General features: G+C 37.9%; 1 protein-coding gene across 2 annotated transcripts; it reads right to left on the bottom strand.

Annotated features, from left to right (window-relative positions):
* Window positions 1-9: 9 nt before the first annotated feature.
* On the bottom strand, window positions 10-20,352 carry LOC117333840 (basigin-like). 2 transcript variants are annotated; one of them, XM_033893254.1, is made up of 8 exons: window positions 20,192-20,352; window positions 18,966-19,325; window positions 18,045-18,242; window positions 15,491-15,496; window positions 6,328-6,411; window positions 5,631-5,930; window positions 5,324-5,453; window positions 10-3,281 (listed from the first exon to the last, which is right to left on the bottom strand). In XM_033893254.1, the coding sequence occupies exons 1-8, from the start codon at window positions 20,250-20,252 to the stop codon at window positions 3,224-3,226; spliced, it is 1,197 nt and encodes a 398-aa protein (XP_033749145.1). In that variant the 5' UTR covers window positions 20,253-20,352; the 3' UTR covers window positions 10-3,223. The 2 variants fall into 2 exon arrangements, with proteins under 2 accessions (XP_033749145.1, XP_033749146.1); XM_033893255.1 differs by lacking the exon at window positions 15,491-15,496.
* Window positions 20,353-21,234: the final 882 nt, after the last annotated feature.

Raw genomic sequence — 21,234 nt, forward strand, 5'->3', positions numbered from 1 at the left:
AAATTCTCATTACATTTTCATTTTTTTTTTATTGAATCACTAATATATTACATTTCAACATGTTAAGGAACTTCTGCCTAGAACTCTCTCAAGCAGGTTTAGATGATCAAACACCAGCATTTTACTTCCACTACAAAACTTTCCTTGAGTAAAAACACGAAATACTGAACCTAAATCCTCATGTATGTACTGTTTTATAAAACTGCCGAATTACCTCACCAACGTTTATATGCATTTACCAAGAATGGACAGCATGTTACGCGGAACTGCGAACGAGGAGCATTGCCTTGGTTTTATGTTTCTAATGAAGTGGGCAAGGAAATTTTTTAAATGTTACGAGGATTTATGGATTGAAGTGTTGATCGTCGGCTATCAACTCTATACTGTACACTCACTACTGACTGCCAATCAAATGATACGATATCAAAGTTAGTAGGGAACACATCACTTACGTTCTATTTTATTTCACTGTGACAAAACTGATCATCTAATCACAAAATATAAAGATGGGAAAGTCGACTAAAGATGAGGAAAAAATAACAAATGAAAAAAAAAGTTTTATCTTATTTCATGATTTTTCTACTCGAGAAAGTCAATTTCTACTTCTTTTTTAAATTAAAAACATTCAATTGAATGTCTTGTCTTTAAACTTGCATAAACCTTTAGATATACTAAGCTACTTTGGTGAGGGAACACGGGAGGATTCACTCGAGATGGAATGGAACAATATGGTGAAATATCAGCATCATGGGAGTATATCAGTGTAACACACGTTTTTATAAGGGTAAAAATTTATCAGCCGACACAATATGTAACTCAAAATAAAATCATGCATATTGAAAACATACCCAAGGAGGCGCAAAGAGGATAAGAGAAAAGTTTGTGTACATCATATACAACTTATGAGAACCTACCAATCCATCGATTATTTTTTGGTATACAACATTCCACCATCCATGCTACTGACAGCAAACACCAACAATATTCTGGATGATATGTTTTATTATCCTATTTAACATTTGATCAAGATTTGGTGGATTAATTAGGTTCATCTTGTACCTCTAATAAACAATACTTCCTAGATCTAGTCCACAATATCTGTTCCTCTACTTAAAAAATATACCTAAATCTATATAGAGTTGAACATGATCACGACAAAACATACATGAATGCGAGTCCTCTAAATGATGATAATAGGATTTACTGCAGTGATATTGGATCAGAAAATACATTCAGAAATAGCATTTATATACTGTATAAATATTTTGAATAAAAGAAATCTAACAATGAAATAAAATGATTCAGTAGAGAGTTGATATATCTAACAGAATTGCAAATGTCTACTTAATATTTATGTAATTATGTATATCAGGCAAGTTAATATAAAGTTTGGACAGATCCAGAATATTGCGTCTATTTAACATTTAACACAAAGTGACAACCAAGCCAAGCTTTTTACTGTTTATAAACATCAGTCAAAAACACATCTAGGTAGGTTACTCGATTCGCCTACTGCTAAGATACACGTTAATCACGAAACATACCAAGTAGGTTACTCGATTCGCCTACTGCTAAGATACACGTTAATCACGAAACATACCCAAGTAGGTTACTCGATTCGCCTACAGATTAGATACACGATAATCACAAAACTTCACTCCACATAATTTTATGTTAACAACGAGCACTGTAGAATTTTCAGAAAGAGTTTGAATTTTTGAAAACAAAAAAAGAAAGAAAGAAAAGCTAAAAAAAAAAGAAAAAAAAAAGGGATCAGTGCAGTTATTCTTGATTTTGATGGCAGATTAAATGTCCTTTTGTTTGTAAAGAAACTTTAGGGTGTCTGGACAGAATGTGAACATAACCATCACATTGGTGGCTTAGTTCTTAAATATGCATGGAATCCTAGGCTTATCTTAAACTTTCTTGCAAAGCTGTCATATTTACTATTGAGAGAATTAATATATATTAATTAGATTTCATTGAATGGCTTACTTATTTCCAAATCTAGAATATTGTTGGAGATGTATCAGACAGCAAAATATATCGAACTTAGTTGCAAGGCCTGCCTAGCGTCAAATTCACATAGATTTATTATCAGAGAATTTTACAAATATTAAAAACGTATAAATGTTTCATATTAATTATTATTAATTTTGTCTAAATACTAAAAGAAATAACATGTGATAAAATCAGCTACCACACATTGTAGTATTATTATATACATTATAAATTATTGAACATCACTGAGTAACAATCAACACACAATATCATGTCAAAATTGGAATCGGCACGATAGCGTCCATCTGAATACCACATATACCAGTTAATATAAAGTATAAAATTACAAGGGAAATGTCACACATACACGAGGTAAGAGCAACACAAATTGTGTATCTTCCAGTGAATTTTCATACAAGCCTTAGCATGACAATGTTATTTGTCATACTACAGTTTCTTTCTTAAATTATTAAATATTTTTTAGAACATAAGATTTTTTATTAAAAACAATTTTACTCTGTAATCACCTATATATATTAAATTATGTATTTGCAGTTGATAATTGTAGATGTTTTAAAACATTCTAGCTACTGCGTTGGGTAGCACTTTCAAAGCACACACAGGGACCCTATCATTGTGTACATTCATTATTTCTTATGCAATCTAGATTAAGTCTCTAAAGTTCGTGAATCTGACAAAATACTTATCCACACAGGATTTTGTGGAAATAACACATAAAATTAGGTACATGTATAAGTAAAATCATCATAATTATAACAAATGAACCCTGATTATTTCAGATTAAGATATAACATAAACACTCTTAAATCACATACATTCTTTTAAAAAACTTTCGCACGATCACATTTATCTTTTTTACTTTCTTACTGAACACGCACAAGAAATGCATGTGACAGACGGACACAAGCCAGTGTAAACATCTGCAGCATATATATCGGAGACCCAGGCCGGTTAACCCTGTCACACTCCTCTCTCACGGCCATTCAAAGCTATTTTACCTTTTATCTGAAACCATTTTTACCACACATGAATTATTTTTTTTGAGCTGCAGGCTTATTCTTTAAATGATAATCTGATGAAGTAAGATTTCACAAACTGCTTTGGACATGTTTAAAAAGACTTGTTGAAACTGAAGCCTGGGTCTGTAATGCCCTGTGGGACTCGGCCGAATCCTCATCTGGAGTTGTTTCCATGGACATGTTTAGGTTCTCACGTTTCTCTGTCTCACCTCATCAGTCCGGTGGTCCTGAGTGTTAGCTCTGTAACATACAAAACATTCCATACATTCATCTATATACCGATTGAAGTTTCTCCATTCCAGGAAACAAATGATGAACATTTGTATTTAAATTAGGACCACAACCCTGGCTGAATTATGAATTCATCCAGATTTATTTGGTTACTAAATATAAATACTTAAGATTTAGGATCAATGAGATACAAGAAGCTCTAGAAACATGTGGAACAAAGCTCAGTAGCCGTTGCTTAATTAAGGAAGCTCACTAGCTGTCCGGGAATTAAGAAAGCTCACTAGATGTCTCCAATTAAGGAAGCTCACTAGATGTCTCCAATTAAGGAAGCTCACTAACTGTCCTTGAATTAGGGAAGCTCACTAGATGTCTCCAATTAAGGAAGCTCACTAGCTGGCCAGGAATTAAGGAAGCTCACTAGATGTCTCCAATTAAGGAAGTTCACTAGCTGTCCGGGAATTAAGAAAGCTCACTAGATGTCTCCAATTAAGGAAGCTCACTAACTGTCCTTGAATTAGGGAAGCTCACTAGATGTCTCCAATTAAGAAAGCTCACTAGATGTCTCCAATTAAGGAAGCTCACTAGCTGTCCAGGAATTAAGGAAGCTCACTAACTGTCCTTGAATTAGGGAAGCTCACTAACCATCCCCAAATTAAGGAAGCTCACTAGCCGTCGCTAAATTAGCCCTTAGGCTGCTACATTGTATTGTATAGTAATGGCCCTCACTGCTGCATTAATTATACAAGATTTAACAAAAGTGATGCTGCTGTTATAAATGGTTGTATCTTGAAAACTATTAACATTATGTGAATAAAAGTTACATGAAAGTTGTTTGCTATTATCTGTACTTTGTTATTTTGTCATCAATTCCAAAGTCGTACCTGTAGTTAAGCATACAGGTGAGAATACAGGTGAGTAAAAGTGAAAATTTTAATCAGCATGATAAAAGCACAAGAAAGCTCATTGAAAATCATTGAATATAGCTTATTTAATTCAGAAATCTTAATAGGAACAAAAACACATTGCATTTGTATCATATTACAGTATACATTGTCCTCGAGAATCGCAGGTAAATCTCGTTAACTTTATGTGAAATTGATGTAGAATTATCAAGTGATACAGGCTGCCATTTTTTCATTCGGCTGTTGTCTTTCAGTTCGCCGTTTAGTTTGGTCTCGGCATATAAATTTGTTTGAACAACGATTTCATTGATAATGTTATCGTCTATAAAAAGCTTTAAAAAATCAACTGGATCAAAATTATCCATGTCGATCGTAAGCTTGGGCTCACCCGAGAACAGAGTGTTGACAAGGTCAAACTCGTCAACAGTCCACCCGGCCTCGGTGTCTGCCTCCTTTACCCTATCGGTATCGGGCACAAAATCGTTCATAGGAACGTTACCTATTATGTTTTCCCTCAAGAACTCCCCATCTGCTGCCTCAAAACCTTCAAAATCATTCTCGTCTGATTCTGGGTCACTAGCTCCAATTGACAGCGGCCATTTTGATGAGTCAGTGTTTTCATTTCGAGTACCTTGCACACCTGTTCTAGTGTATAATCTCGAGAATATCGAAAGTAATGACTTCAGAACCCATCGGAAGAATTCTACTTTCGTTTTCATACACAAATATAGCCATAGGCGGGATATTTGTCTACCGGACTACCGAGTGAAAACTCGGAGTCAAAAAACAATTATTTACGCGTGTCGCAGTGAGTACCAATTTTATCAACGCGTCTTTTGACGTGTGTAGCAGTCTAAGGGTTAAGGAAGCTCACTAGCTGTCCTTGAATTAGGGAAGCTCACTAGCCATCCCTAAATTAAGGAAGCTCACTAGCTGTACCTAAATTAAGGAAGCTCACTAGCTGTCTAGGAATTAAAGAAGCTCACTAGCTGTCCCTAAATTAAGGAAGCTCACTAACTGTCCTTGAATTAAGGAAGATCACTAGCTGTCCTTGAATTAAGGAAGCTCACTAACTGTCCTTGAATTAAGGAAGATCACTAGCCGTCCCTAACTTAAGGAGCATAACAAAACCATTGGATTACAACTTACGGGTAGTCAGGAGAATCAGCTTCATCCTCCATCTGCTTTCCTCGCCTCTTCTCGTAGATGAAGATGATGATACAGAGAATGATAACCTCTGCTACAATTCCTAAGAATGGCCACAAAGCGGCAAGGCGGTCTGAAATAACAATTTAAAATATTCACTAATTCACAAATTCTTCAAAAACGTGTTTTATTTCTTTAAAACAGGCCTGGTCCAGCAATCTCATGGTTTAAACTGTTAAGTTAGTGTTAACTGTTAATGGTGGTAAATTGATAAAAATACACAGAGAATTATAGAAGTAGGCCAGCTTACCCTTCACTCTGACAATTGTTGTAGCATGGGCGGACTGGAATCCCTCGTAGGTCGAGTTGGCCATACATTTGTAGGTGCCCTTATCAGAAAACTCCAGGCTGTAGATGGTCAGTTTGCCGTTGAGCACTGAACCTTCATCATTGATAACGACACGATCGCCTGCGTTCAGCATGACACCGTCACGGAGCCAGGACACCGTGGGGAAGGGGTATCCAGTGACTGGACACTTCAGGATCAGGTTGTCTCCCTGTACATAGTTCTTGGATGGGTCAAAGCTCTTTTCATTGACCTTGGGTGGTCCTTGAGGGCAAAACATTTTAAACATGTTAGCCTGACAATTACTGAGAGGACTACACTTACTGAATTCTAGTTCATTATGCAAAATATATACAGAGTCTGCATTGAAGTTGCTCCCATAGCCTTTTGAAGTGTAGAAAATGAAAAGGACACCATTTTTCAAATAGTCCATTCAAATTTTACGAAGTGACCCCATTTTTATCGGAAAAGAACCCCATTTATAAAATATCCGATACTGATATTATGATGTCATTATGTTGTTTGAGACTCGGGTCCAAGTTGTTGTTTTAATCTGATGAACAATTTATAGAATAATCTTTGTTCTCCCTCCGTGATACACAAACATCAAACAGATAATTAAGAGAGTCATCACACGATAAAACTTTGTTAAAACACTCACCGATGAGATCAACGTAGTTGGTTACAGTCTGTTGAGAGGGTGTAAATGTAAACACACACTGGTAGCGACCAAGATCTCCCCATTCTGAAATAACCAGAGACAACAATAATTAACATATCTATACAAGATCTCCCCATTCTGAAATAACCAGACAACAATAATTAACATATCTATACAAGATCTCCCCATTTTTTTCATATCTAACCAACTAAAATTTGCTAGAATGCATGAGGTTTAAAGCCCTTGCAAGAGTCATGAACTGGGCATTATCTAATGTATGACATATCTAGACACACAGTTAAGTGTATGTACAATATATTTGTACACAGAATGACCCATTGTACATGTGTTTCCCAGATTTAAATTGAAACAAAGATGGAGGATTTCCTCTGTACTTTTATCTGATGCTCTACAAAAACATGAGATCTAGGTTAACAGGAAATCTTTGTTTCTGTTGTATTAATTACCATAACAAAAACTCCTCAAAAACAATTTACTTGTATCCAATAAATGTCATATTGTATACACTGTGCTGCATAGTATAATTACGGTATTGGTATTGTTTATAGAAAACTAGAATGATGTCACACCGACAAAACTAAAGGACTATCACATGCATGTACAGTATAGAATGATGTCATACCGACAAAACTAGAGGGGTATCACATGACTATGATGTTCCACTCTACTTAATCATGTATTGTAATAATATGGGCTCTCAAATCAATATTAACCAGTACATATGTGTTGCTGTTTGGGAACAGTGTGGGTGAATTAATCAATGATCCTGGAGCTCCGGTAAATGTGCCTGATCCAGGCTTGATTGGAACACCACACATTAGTCTTCTGACTAATGATTTAAATATAAAACTGTTAATGGGAACTTGGTATAATATACTGAGTTGCTGAAAAAAAACACCTGCCCGAATCTGTTCTTCCTGAACCTAGTGACACCCAGCTGTTTAGTACAACTGTCTACAACAAATTCTCAGTTTCAAAACATAAATTGTAAATATCCATGTCTTAGATCTATATTAAGTAGAAAGTTTCAGTTGATAAACATCGAGACAATAACAACACCTACCGTATTTAATATTTAATGTTCGTATAACTTCATCCCTGAATGACCCCATATATACTTAAGCTTTTTTTAATGTCACCCATGACTAAGCATACATAAAGATATATAGAGGATTATTGTAACTGGGAAACTCTGGTACCATCACTGCATTATTGATACGCGTTTCATTTTGTAGATCTAAATATAGATTTGTATATCGAGAAAGAAAGCAAGCTTCAAAATTCTCAAACTCAGATCTAAGCTTTTGTAGTAATTAAGCATTAATTCCAAAATAAATATATATCAACACAGTAAACAAATATACTTATATACAGCCAGCCCAGTATGTATAACTAAATATAATCACGGTATTAATTAACAAAAGAAATATCAATATAATAGCCAATAGCTCTCGGTAACTCTACAGTCAATCCCATTTCTACTAAAGGAGTGGGCTTAAACTGCAGTCAAATAATCACATAATATTACTGTAAAAATGAAGTCTACCATTCTTCTGATGCATCAGAACCCAAACATCATCATGCGTAATATATATCTGTAGAATTGGTCGAAAGAAGACACAAGTTGTCAGTATATATATACAAATCATATCAATGTTTATGCCAGTACATGAGAATTTTTTCCATTCAGTTTTGGAAACAACTTTTTTCCATATTGTGAGAAGATTTACATAAATTAAATATATACAAGAGTTATATATATACCGTATACATATAGAAAAACTCTTGAGTCTGAATAATCTGATGAGATAAGATGTGAGGAACGTACCAGTTATACATGTATAGAGTTTTCTTGTGTAACGTTCTGTGATCTGTAATACTAAATCTTTATAACTGTTTCACGTTCTGTGTCTGTGATACTAAATCTATATAACTGTTTCACGTTCTGTGATCTGTAATACTAAATCTATATAACTGTTTCACGTTCTGTGTCTGTGATACTAAATCTATATAACTGTTTCACGTTCTGTGATCTGTAATACTAAATCTATATAACTGTTTCACGTTCTGTGTCTGTGATACTAAATCTATATAACTGTTTCACATTCTGTGTCTGTGATCTGTAATACTAAATCTATATAACTGTTTCACGTTCTGTGATCTGTAATACTAAATCTATATAACTGTTTCACGTTCTGTGATCTGTTATACTAAATCTATATAACTGTTTCACGTTCTGTGATCTGTAATACTAAATCTATATAACTGTTTCACGTTCTGTGTCTGTGATCTGTAATATTAAATCTATATAACTGTTTCACGTTCTGTGTCTGTGATCTGTGATACTAAATCTATATAAGTGTTTCACGTTCTGTGTCTGTGATACTAAATCTATATAACTGTTTCACGTTCTGTGTCTGTGATACTAAATCTATATAACTGTTTCACGTTCTGTGTCTGTGATCTGTTATACTAAATCTATATAACTGTTTCACGTTCTGTGATCTGTAATATTAAATCTATATAACTGTTTCATGTTCTGTGTCTGTGATCTGTAATTAAATCTATGTATATAATATGCATTCAACATGTTATTAGACCCCAGTTCTCGTAATTAAATGTATTTGTAAAATAGCTAAAGCTATAAAGACTAATTTAACTTCTTACAAACTGACACAGAGTTTGTTGAACTACTACTGTTAGTGTGTACTGATTATGAGTATTCACAAGTGTTGTGAGTAAAAATATTATCTGGATATTGTGAAAAGCTAAAGTTCAAAAGTCAACAATGTACAATAACAGGACAATGTACGCCTTTAAAAATTTAGCATGTGTAGAGAGTTAATCTGTGCACTGGGGAATGAATGACTGACAATTTATATGGGCCTGCATATCATTGAAATTTGACCCAAACAATATATAATATAATAATATACAATGGAATATTTCACAGCTTTCTATTGTAAAACATGTAACAATGACCCTCACTCAGGTTGATCACTACATGTATATATGATGTTAATGCTTGTCACTGGTGCATGTGTACGGAGCTAGTACAGGATCCAACTGGTGGATTAATTACCTGGTACATATAAACGGTCTGACAGGACATGACCTTTTGGGATGTGATCCTACACAAAACTTCCTACTTAGATAGGACAACGGACAACTGTGTACGTGTACAGTTGATGAGGAATGCAGATATGGAGATGCCCAATGTTGCTCTAGGGATACGGTCAACCATAAGATATGGAGGTGCCCCATGTGGCTCCAGGGATGGGGTCAACCATAAGATATGGAGGTGCCCCATGTGGCTCAAGGGATATGGTCAACCATAAGATGTGGAGGTGCCCCATGTGGCTCCAGGGATGGAGACAACCATAAGATATGGAGGTGCCCCATGTGGCTCCAGGGATGGAAGATATGGAGGTGCCCCCATGTGGCTCCAGGGATGGAGTCAACCATAAGATATGGAGGTGCCCCATGTGGCTCCAGGGATGGGGTCAACCATAAGATATGGAGGTGCCCCATGTGGCTTTAGGGATGGGGTCAACCATAAGATATGGAGGTGCCCCATGTGGCTCCAGGGATGGAGTCAACCATAAGATATGGAGGTGCCCCATGTGGATCTAGGGATATGGTCAACCATAAGATGTGGAGGTGCCCCATGTGGCTCCAGGGCTTAGGTCAACCATAAGATATGGAGGTGCCCCATGTAGATCCAGGGATATGGTCAACAATCAGATATGGATCCCGGAGGTGTCATATGTGGCTTCAGGGATGGGGTCAACCATAAGATATGGAGGTGCCCCATGTGGCTCCGGGGATGGGATCAACCATTAGATATGGAGGTGCCCCATATGGCTCTAGAGAGATAGGATCAACAATAAGATATGGAGGTGCCCCATGTGGCTCCAGGGCTTAGGTCAACCATAAGATATGGAGGTGCCCCATGTGGCTTTAGGGATGGAGTCAACCATAAGATATGGAGGTGCCCCATGTGGCTCCAGGGATGGAGTCAACCATAAGATATGGAGGTGCCCCATGTGGCTCCAGGGATGGGGTCAACCATAGGATATGGCGGTGCCCCATGTGGCTCTAGGAATGGGGTCTACCCTAATATTAAACCTAAAAATAACTCTCTGCATTCAAACTTACTTTATACAATCAGTGAAAAAAAGTACATATAAACAGTCTGACAGGACATGACCTTTTGGGATGTGATCCTACACAAAACTTCCTACTTAGATAGGACAACAGACAACTGTGTACGTGTACAGTTGATGAGGAATGCAGATATGGAGATGCCCAATGTTGCTCTAGGGATACGGTCAACCATAAGATATGGAGGTGCCCCATGTGGCTCCAGGGATGGAGACAACCATAAGATATGGAGGTGCCCCATGTGGCTCCAGGGATGGGGTCAACCATAAGATATGGAGGTGCCCCATGTGGCTCCAGGGATGGAGACAACCATAAGATATGGAGGTGCCCCATGTGGCTCCAGGGATGGAGTCAACCATAAGATATGGAGGTGCCCCATGTGGCTCCAGGGATGGGGTCAACCATAAGATATGGAGGTGCCCCATGTGGCTCCAGGGATGGGGTCAACCATAAGATATGGAGGTGCCCCATGTGGCTCCAGGGATGGAGTCAACCATAAGATATGGAGGTGCCCCATGTGGATCTAGGGATGGAGTCAACCATAAGATATGGAGGTGCCCCATGTGGCTCCAGGGATGGAGTCAACCATAAGATGTGGAGGTGCCCCATGTGGCTCCAGGGCTTAGGTCAACCATAAGATATGGAGGTGCCCCATGTAGATCCAGGGATATGGTCAACAATCAGATATGGATCCTGGAGGTGTCATATGTGGCTTCAGGGATGGGGTCAACCATAAGATATGGAGGTGCCCCATGTGGCTCCGGGGATGGGATCAACCATTAGATATGGAGGTGCCCCATATGGCTCTAGAGAGATAGGATCAACAATAAGATATGGAGGTGCCCCATGTGGCTCCAGGGCTTAGGTCAACCATAAGATATGGAGGTGCCCCGTGTGGCTTTAGGGATGGAGTCAACCATAAGATATGGAGGTGCCCCATGTGGCTCCAGGGATGGGGTCAACCACAAGATATATGGCGGTGCCCCATGTGGCTCTAGGAATGGGGTCTACCCTAATATTAAACCTAAAAATAACTCTCTGCATTCAAACTTACTTTATACAATCAGTGAAAAAAAGTAAATTTCCAATACACACTGTATTCAATTATCAATTATCAACTAAAGGATCACAAACAGACAAAAAACCCAAAACTGTATCTAGTAGATAAACTATAAACAATGTTGTTATGTTCGTGTCAATGGTCCCTTCAACAATATTATTATGTAGTATAATGTTTTATTAGGATCCCTTCTTTCGGTAACTAGTTTTCAGTGCTGTAAAACTTAATTTTGCTTCAGTGCATGTATAAAACCATTAAGTAAGGAAACATGAAACTCTGTGTACTGTCATGATGATGTTGTAATTTTGTCAGATAATAAGCCATCACACATTATTAGCTGTAACTAAAAACTGACAGTTGATATATACTGCACAATTGGTGGGCTGACTGTGAACACTTTATATAGTAATTAAAACGTGAGATAACCCCACAGTATATATGGGTGTCAGGAACCGACCGGCTACTCCAGTAACTTAATAAACTTAACATCATTCATCTTTTTTTGACAAATTTTGCAGCCCATGTACAATCTACATCAATTAAACAAGATACCCCTGAAAAATACCTATACCTGTAATGGGACCATTAATTGTTGTCCAGGAACTGTTTTATAATTATCTGTGTCGACATTGACATGAACATCTGACCTTCAACCTTTTGAAAAATAATCAAGTCTAATTTCACTTCTGATAATTGATCTGCCCACCTAGACTTTTTTTTCATGAAGGAATCTGATCAGATCTAAATTATATATGGTAGCTATATATATATATGGAACACAAGTTATGGAGTGGAGACAAATTTTCTATTAATAGTAACTGTGACCATCATCCTTGTCCTTTCATCTCAAAATGCAATCCCAAACAAGTTGTGTCAGTACCAGTGAAACAATATATATAAAATTTAATTTTTGAGTTTCAGTCCAATTGCATGTGAACATATGATTTATCAGGCAAAAACCATTGTTTAATTTATTTTTCAGTAAATATAAGCGATCTTTGATCATGACCTTTTGACCTGATAAAATACTTCAAGGAAGCAGTATGTGAAGTTTGAGCTTGAACAGTTCACACAAACATGTGCTGGACAATGACATTACAAGCTTCAATTCAGAGGGGACAATAATGTAGATAATTTGACAATCCAAACACCGAGAGCATTTATAACTGGAATTAAGCTCTTTCTGTAGTCTTCTACAACCTTGCAATACAACATTGTACCATGAATAAATTATAATCCTAATTTATAGTCATGTATAATTGTTTTTTTTTTCTGCTAATTTGAATCTGATACAAGCTACGTGTATATATATATAGTCCGACCAGATTCACCTGTCGTGTTTATCTTTTAATTAGCACATATATAGACGTGTCAATGTATATTCATATAGGTAAAGTAGGTGCATTGCACACATGTATTTGCATCACTTCAAAATTATCTGCAAGATCACTTACATTACTGAATTGGTTGTGGGGGCTAATTAAGCTGCGACATGATCACTGATAACACAGGCAATGGTGTACATGTACATGTAACAGCTTTAAATCCCGATGGGTATATATGTACATATGTGTATGTTTGTCCTTATTTCAGTAGCAATTTGTTGGGTGTGTTGTACACATCATATGTTGTAATTATACATGTATATATATAATTTTGTATGTTTCTTTATTCTGTCACTCTCCCCTAATACAACAAACTCCCCAAATTGCTTGTAATTTGTGCTCCAACATACAATTTCACATTTAACATACAATTTTAGACTCATAGAAATGATTGTAATTTGTGCTCCAATACACAATTTCATATTTAACATACAATTTTAGACCTATAGAAATGATTGTGGCCAAGTTACTACACAAAGTGAACACGTCACGTAATTAATGCATTGAAATGTAAACATTCATGAACAGGTTGACATATATCTGCACGGATAAAGTTAATAAGAGAATGATGCCAGGTTCTCAAACAGAACAAACTATACCTGGTTCAGCATAAAGTACATGGTTCAAGATCAGCATATCAATGTTACAAGGATATCTAACTCCAAGTACAGTTGTAGTAGCATTAATATGATCAATGTAGATGTTAACTCCAGACCAACACATGCTTCATGCAAAACCATCAAGTAAATGTATCAACAAATACAGGCAAACTGCCAAAACTCCCTCATCAACACAATGTGGATCCTTGTAATGAGGGTGGGGGTGTCATGTCGTGATCCTGATATTGAGGGTGGGGGTGTCATGTCGTGATCCTAGTATTGAGGGTGGGGGTGTCATGTCGTGATCCTGGTATTGAGGTTGGGGGTGTCATGTCGTGATCCTGGTATTGAGGGTGGGGGTGTCATGTCGTGATCCTGGTATTGAGGGTGGGGGTGTCATGTGGTGATCCTGGTATTGAGGGTGGGGGTGTCATGTGGTGATCCTGGTATTGAGGGTGGGGGTGTCATGTCGTGATCCTGGTATTGAGGGTGGGGGTGTCATGTCGTGATCCTGGTATTGAGGGTGGGGGTGTCATGTCCTGATCCTGGCATTGAGGGTGGGGGTGTCATGTCGTGATCCTGGTATTGAGGGTGGGGGTGTCATGTCGTGATCCTAGTATTGAGGGTGGGGGCGTCATGTCGCGATCCTGGTATTGAGGGTGGGGGCGTCATGTCGCGATCCTGGTATTGAGGGTGGGGGTGTCATGTCGTGATCCTGGTATTGAGGGTGGGGGTGTCATGTCGTGATCCTGGTATTGAGGGGTGGGGTGCTCATGTCGTGATCCTGGTATTGAGGGTGGGAGTGTCATATCGTGATCCTGGTATTGAGGGTGGGGGTGTCATGTCGCGATCCTAGTATTGAGGGTGGGGGTGTCATGTCGCGATCCTATTATTGAGGGTGGGGTGTCATGTCGTGAATCCTGTATTGAGGGTGGGGGTGTCATAGTCGTGATCCTGGTATTGAGGGTGGGGGTGTCATGTCGTGATCCTGGTATTGAGGGTGGGGAGTGTCATGTCGCGATCCTGGTATTGAGGGTGGGGGTGTCATGTCGTGATCCTGGTATTGAGGGTGGGGGTGTCATGTCGCGATCCTGGTATTGAGGGTGGGGGTGTCATGTCGTGATCCTGGTATTGAGGGTGGGGGTGTCATGTCGCTGATCCTGGTATTGAGGGTGGGGGTGTCATGTCGTGATCCTGGTATTGAGGGTGGGGGTGTCATGTCGTGATCCCTGGTATTGAGGGTGGGGTGTCATGTCGTGATCCTGGTATTGAGGTTGGGGGTGTCATGTCGTGATCCTGGTATTGAGGGTGGGGGTGTCATGTCGTGATCCTGGTATTGAGGGTGGGGGTGTCATGTCGCGATCCTGGTATTGAGGGTGGGGGTGTCATGTCGTGATCCTGGTATTGAGGGTGGGGGTGTCATGTCGCGATCCTGGTATTGAGGGTGGGGGTGTCATGTCGTGATCCTGGTATTGAGGGTGGGGGTGTCATGTCGTGATCCTGGTATTGAGGGTGGGGGTGTCATGTCGTGATCCTGGTATTGAGGTTGGGGGTGTCATGTCGTGATCCTGGTATTGAGGGTGGGGGTGTCATGTCGTGATCCTAGTATTGAGGGTGGGGGTGTCATGTCGTGATCCTAGTATATATATCAATTACATCAGATCATGATTTGAGATGGGGTGGGGGCCATATCAGATCTTTGGGGGATTATCAAATTGATTTGGTGGGAGGGGTAGTTATATATATTAATAACGTCAGATCATGATTGGAGATGGGGTGGGGGCCATATTAGATCCAGATGCAGACAAGTTTATGTATCCTGGTGTGGAAAGATCACATTATGGATTCAGGATAAAAAAATAAAATCAGAAAGAAAGCTTTAAGGTGAAAGAATAATCAGAAAAACCAATCCAATACAGAAACAGGTTACCTACTGCGACCTGAAAAATTGACCAGTGAAATCCAAACTAATTAAAATAAACTTCTACTGTTCATTTATGAAATTTGAACAAATATATATTCGGACCTGTATGAATATACTGATACTAGTGATAATGAAGTATAGGGTTGTTATAAATATAAACCCTTTCTAAATACAATATTTAATCTTGCTTCCAATACACTTTATTTCAAAGTCACTTAATATTGCATATCTCAAAGTAGTTAATATAAACTATAATCTAGGAGTAGAGCTCTGTCTCAAGGTTTTCCTCAAGGTTTTTTATCCAAACTTCACATCTCTCTTGCTTGACAGTGACATATATGTAAGTCTCATTGATCACTGATCACTTTCCCTGTCTCCCAAATTAGAAATCAAATCTCTCCCTTTCTATTGAGGACCACTTAAAATATCACTTTATCTAGCTATAGACCTCTGGTCATCTGTACACTGACCAGTCATTACCCGTATAGCTATAGACCTCTGGTCATCTGTACACTGACCAGTCATTACCCGTATATCATCTGTACACTGATCATGACCAGTCATTACCCGTATAGCTATAGACCTCTGGTCATCTGTACACTGACCAGTCATTACCCGTATCTAGCTATAGACCTCTGGTCATCTGTACACTGACCAGTCATTACCCGTATCTAGCTATAGACCTCTGGTCATCTGTACACTGACCAGTCATTACCCGTATCTAGCTATAGACCTCTGGTCATCTGTACACTGACCAGTCATTACCCGTATCTAGCTATAGACATCTGGTCATCTGTACACTGACCAGTCATTACCCGTATAGCTATAGACCTCTGGTCATCTGTACACTGACCAGTCATTACCTCGTATCTAGCTATAGACATCTGGTCATCTGTACACTGACCAGTCATTACCCGTATCTAGCTATAGACCTCTGGTCATCTGTACACTGACCAGTCATTACCCGTATCTAGCTATAGACCTCTGGTCATCTGTACACTGACCAGTCATTACCCGTATCTAGCTATAGACCTCTGGTCATCTGTACACTGACCAGTCATTACCCGTATCTAGCTATAGACCTCTGGTCATCTGTACACTGACCAGTCATTACCCGTATCTAGCTATAGACCTCTGGTCATCTGTACACTGACCAGTCATTACCCTATCTAGCTATAGACCTCTGGTCATCTGTACACTGACCAGTCATTACCCGTATCTAGCTATAGACATCTGGTCATCTGTACACTGACCAGTCATTACCCGTATCTAGCTATAGACCTCTGGTCATCTGTACACTGACCAGTCATTACCCGTATCTAGCTATAGACCTCTGGTCATCTGTACACTGACCAATCATTACCCGTATCTAGCTATAGACCTCTGGTCATCTGTACACTGACCAGTCATTACCCGTATCTAGCTATAGACATCTGGTCATCTGTACACTGACCAGTCATTACCCGTATCTAGCTATAGACCTCTGGTCATCTGTACACTGACCAGTCATTACCCGTATCTAGCTATAGACCTCTGGTCATCTGTACACTGACCAGTCATTACCCGTATCTAGCTATAGACCTCTGGTCACCTGTACACTGACCAGTCATTACCCGTATCTAGCTATAGACCTCTGGTCACCTGTACACTGACCAGTCATTACCCGTATCTAGCTATAGACATCTGGTCATATGTACACTGACCAGTGACGTGATTACCCGTATCTAGCTATAGACCTCTGGTCATCTGTACACTGACCAGTCATTACCCGTATCTAGCTATAGACCTCTGGTCACCTGTACACTGACCAGTCATTACCCGTATCTAGCTATAGACCTCTGGTCATCTGTACACTGACCAGTGACGTGATTACCCGTATCTAGCTATAGACATCTGGTCATCTGTACACTGACCAGTCATTACCTGTATCTAGCTATAGACCTCTGGTCATCTGACCAGTCATTATCAGAAACATACCTCAAACTGACAACAGAACCAAAACCAAGTGAAGACAGTTGAATTATATATTTATATCCACTAGCCCACCAGCACCTTTTTAACTCAATCACTGAATGTATAAGATTTTATAACATCTATAGAATAATATTTTGCTGAGATGATTGAAACGTCCAAACCTTGTAATTACTACCCGGATTTTTGACAAGACATTTATGTTTCGGGGAAAATATCAATATCTGAAGAGTTTTGAATTTAAGAACATAAATTAATTTATGTTGAAACTGGATAACAAAAATGCAGTTTTCTAATATATCAACTATCTTTATAAATAATTCATCATTATTGAATCCAAGTGTTTGGAACATTTCATGCATAGATACATTAGCATACATTTTTAATGTCAATATCAAAAATCCTTTTCAAAACTAACTGCTATACATGTATTTTAGGGGTGCAGGGAATAAACCAAGAGAGACCATATTAGTTGGGCCCTTTATGGAAGTGGATACGACATGGAGAATTACTACAACTATATACATGTGAACACATCATGCTATTTCATCAGTAAGTTATGTGGATGTATTTCAGGACAAAGTGAGACTTACCAGGTTTGGAGATAACAAGGTTTTGGTCCATGTCCCCTTCCAGTGAGTATCTGTCTTTCAGACTGTCGCCCAGGGATTGCGAGCCATTCTTGCTCCAGGACAGAGTGTAGTCCTTGGCAGTTGTTTCTGTGCTGAACTCTGGCACACAGCTCAGCTTGCTACTGGTCTCATTGTACACAACCTCCGATGGGGACACAACTGTAGACAAAGTGATACATTACTAATGAGGCTCCAACTAACTTGGCTTAATAACACAAAAGTTAAATTTATAATCTCTTTGTATTGGCCTATGTGCCTTAAAAACTTAAAATGACACGCCCTACGCCTGTTTACATTTGTTTGTTAAATCTTACATTGACAATGTTTTATTTTAATAATCTTGCTAGTACAAAGACAAGGCTTTTTCTGAAGGCTTTTTGGGGTCGATAATGGGCCCCATTCTCAATTGAAATTATTTTCTATTTCGGCCAAATTCCCAAAATTAGCAGTTTACTTCTGAAAACTCTTCCAATTCACCAAATTTCTTTCCAAAATGAGGCAAAAGGGCCCATCCCAAAAGAAAAAGCCTTGAAAGGAGGCCAGAGTAAAATTTTTAAAGGTAACTTGTTTAACATTAAAGTGAAGGATGAATGACACACAATTACACACATCACGTAAGCTCATATATGATTTTAGCCTTTTTGGATAGAGTGTGCTAAAATGTCCGTAATGGAAAAACTTGAACGATCAGGATATAAATTAAAGTAGCTAACAAATTTGGCATGTACAAAGTTTGCATTGAAGCAGTCACCAACACAGCTACAGACTTAAATTTTGAAGCATAGAAAATCAGGAGGTCACTTATCATGTCTGCAGTGATGTATTGCATCAAGTAATTTTCAACATTGCAAAGAAAATTAAAATAAAATATGCATTAGTTACCTCTAAAGACATCCACATCTTTTTGAAAAAATTTGTAAACATCTTCATAAATACAGTAATAACGGCCTGTATCCTGAATGGTGAGTTTAGATCCTGATTTGGAGACTTTGAGAGTGATGATGGTCCAGTCAAACTGTGTTGCTCCTGGACTGGTTGATCGATGGGTGTCGAACCCTAGGTTGGTCAGTTTGACTGCATTTGCTATATCTCCCTGACGGTCTCCTAATCTCTTGATGATCAAAGAGTTGGGGTTGGGTTTTTCCGCCTTGGTGGAATATCTACAAGTTATCTCAAGCTTTCCACCTTCTAGAACCTTGAGAGGATCTGTATTTGGTAGAATTTCAATTTTGGGCTCATCAACTGTAAGATAAAAATTTTATTGAAACAAACACCATGTCAACTTATAAACACTGAACATGTATACATCTCGAGCTCCCTATTATACTACTAATTAACCAATGACAGTCATAGTGTCAGCTCAACACTGGACATCTCCTAGAACTTAACATCGATAATGATAACAATTGTGACGACTTAAATTGACTGTTAAGATGATTGCGAATTCAAACGTGAATGATAATTTAATTTCAAGTCATTCACAAACTGAATAAATTAAAGGTTGTGGATTATGGTTTAATTTCATTGTTATAATTATACCTGTATTCTTTCCTCTTTTTATATATATATATATTTCGGGAGTATTAAACAATTGAAAAATGTGAATTTTAAAACTTCGTTTTGGGAAAAATAATGAAATCCAACAAAACGGCTATGAATGCCAATTCTTGAGTATATATAACAGAAGAGTTGAGATATGTGTAAGTGTGAAGCCTAAAACTGCATCAAATGTTTTCCATATTTCTGTATCATTTGGAACAATGTTACCGTACTTGTAAGGTTTTAGTCAAATAAATTACCCAACTAATGTAGTTTTTTTAATGATCATAAAATCATATTAAACAAAAAACGCAATAAACAACAATATTTCAACACAATACCCAAAATATTCTCCGGCACAAAACAGAAGGTATATACGTGTCAAAGATGCCTTACGGCATCATATAGATATATTACTACATCAACACAATGGTAGCCGCTAGACTAGTTCGCATCGTTGTGTGTAAACCAACCGTCGAGATCAGCTGATCGACTGATGTCCCGTTTCTCTCGGGTCGAGTAAATTTACGTGTGAAAACAAGGACAATTTCGCAATTATAAATACTTACCAGCATTGGTCGGCAATGCGATGCAAGCTAAAACGCAACAGGAAAGTAAAGAAAACCACATATTCAACGTTGTTCCAGATTCTACTGGGATTTCACTCTGATGTAATGTATATTGTCTGTCTTCGTCCTTGACAAAATGGCTAAGACTCTACTGCAGAGTGAGGAATACGCATGCGTGTATTATCTATGCTAAAGGCGAGTTCGAGTAGGAAGTCACAATGATAACTTAAGGTAGATTGTGCCGCCATTATTCTACTGCGTTCGGGCATTTAATAACAATGTGTTTCCTGTTATTTTAGTAATAATTCTTGTTTTTGTTTACTGGTGTGTAAACTACATTTTATAGAGATATTGAAATATCTGTAAAGAAAATAATAAAGATAAATAAATCAAAAAAAAAATCAGATTACACACCAGAAACGATGAAAAACAAGAATTGTTACTTATACATGTACATCTTAACATGTATTTTTATTTCATGTTATTAAAAAATGAAATCAGCATTCATTTTTGCGGGCCTGGTTATACGAATAGACATGTAACACCCGGACAAACTGCTGATTTCAATTTGGCGGGTTAGGTTGTCAACTACCGGAATAAACAAAATATAGATTCACAGTAACATTGTTTTGTTTTTATTCCATTAATGTAAGACGTTTTTTTTATTAATTGTGATATCTTAATAGTTGCTTCTACCACATTCCATTCATATTTTATATAAAAAAGTCATTGCACATTTACACTAATTTCGCATGTGTGCAATGTATTATCAAATTTGATGTTTACACACTTAGGCTTGTAAACAATGTTTTCGTTTGTAAGGTTATATAATGAACTATTTGTAAATATTCAAATTTGCGTTATTTAATTGCTCTATATCAATACCAGGGACTTGTTATAATTGAGACAAATTATGCATAACAGAATAGGTGTCAGCTGAGCTTATATCGACGTCATAGAATTAAAAGGTCGTAAGTGTCACTTACGACCTTTTTTGGCTTTTTCGATTTTTCGATAAATTACTTAATTACGCGTCTTTGGGC

The sequence above is a fragment of the Pecten maximus genome, chromosome 9 (genome assembly GCF_902652985.1).
Source record: "Pecten maximus chromosome 9, xPecMax1.1, whole genome shotgun sequence".
In the NCBI taxonomy this organism is placed as follows: domain Eukaryota; kingdom Metazoa; phylum Mollusca; class Bivalvia; order Pectinida; family Pectinidae; genus Pecten; species Pecten maximus.

Bases quoted from the DNA above. Each gene is read 5' to 3' on its own strand.
- LOC117333840 (XM_033893254.1), bottom strand. From the start codon at position 20,252: ATGTGGTTTTCTTTACTTTCCTGTTGCGTTTTAGCTTGCATCGCATTG. The intron at 19,326-20,191 runs GTAAGTATTTAT...TTTATCTTACAG, and splicing joins CGCATTGCCGACCAATGCTG to TTGATGAGCCCAAAATTGAA. The intron at 3,282-5,323 runs GTAAGTTGTAAT...TGTATGTTACAG, and splicing joins GCTGATTCTCCTGACTACCC to AGCTAACACTCAGGACCACC.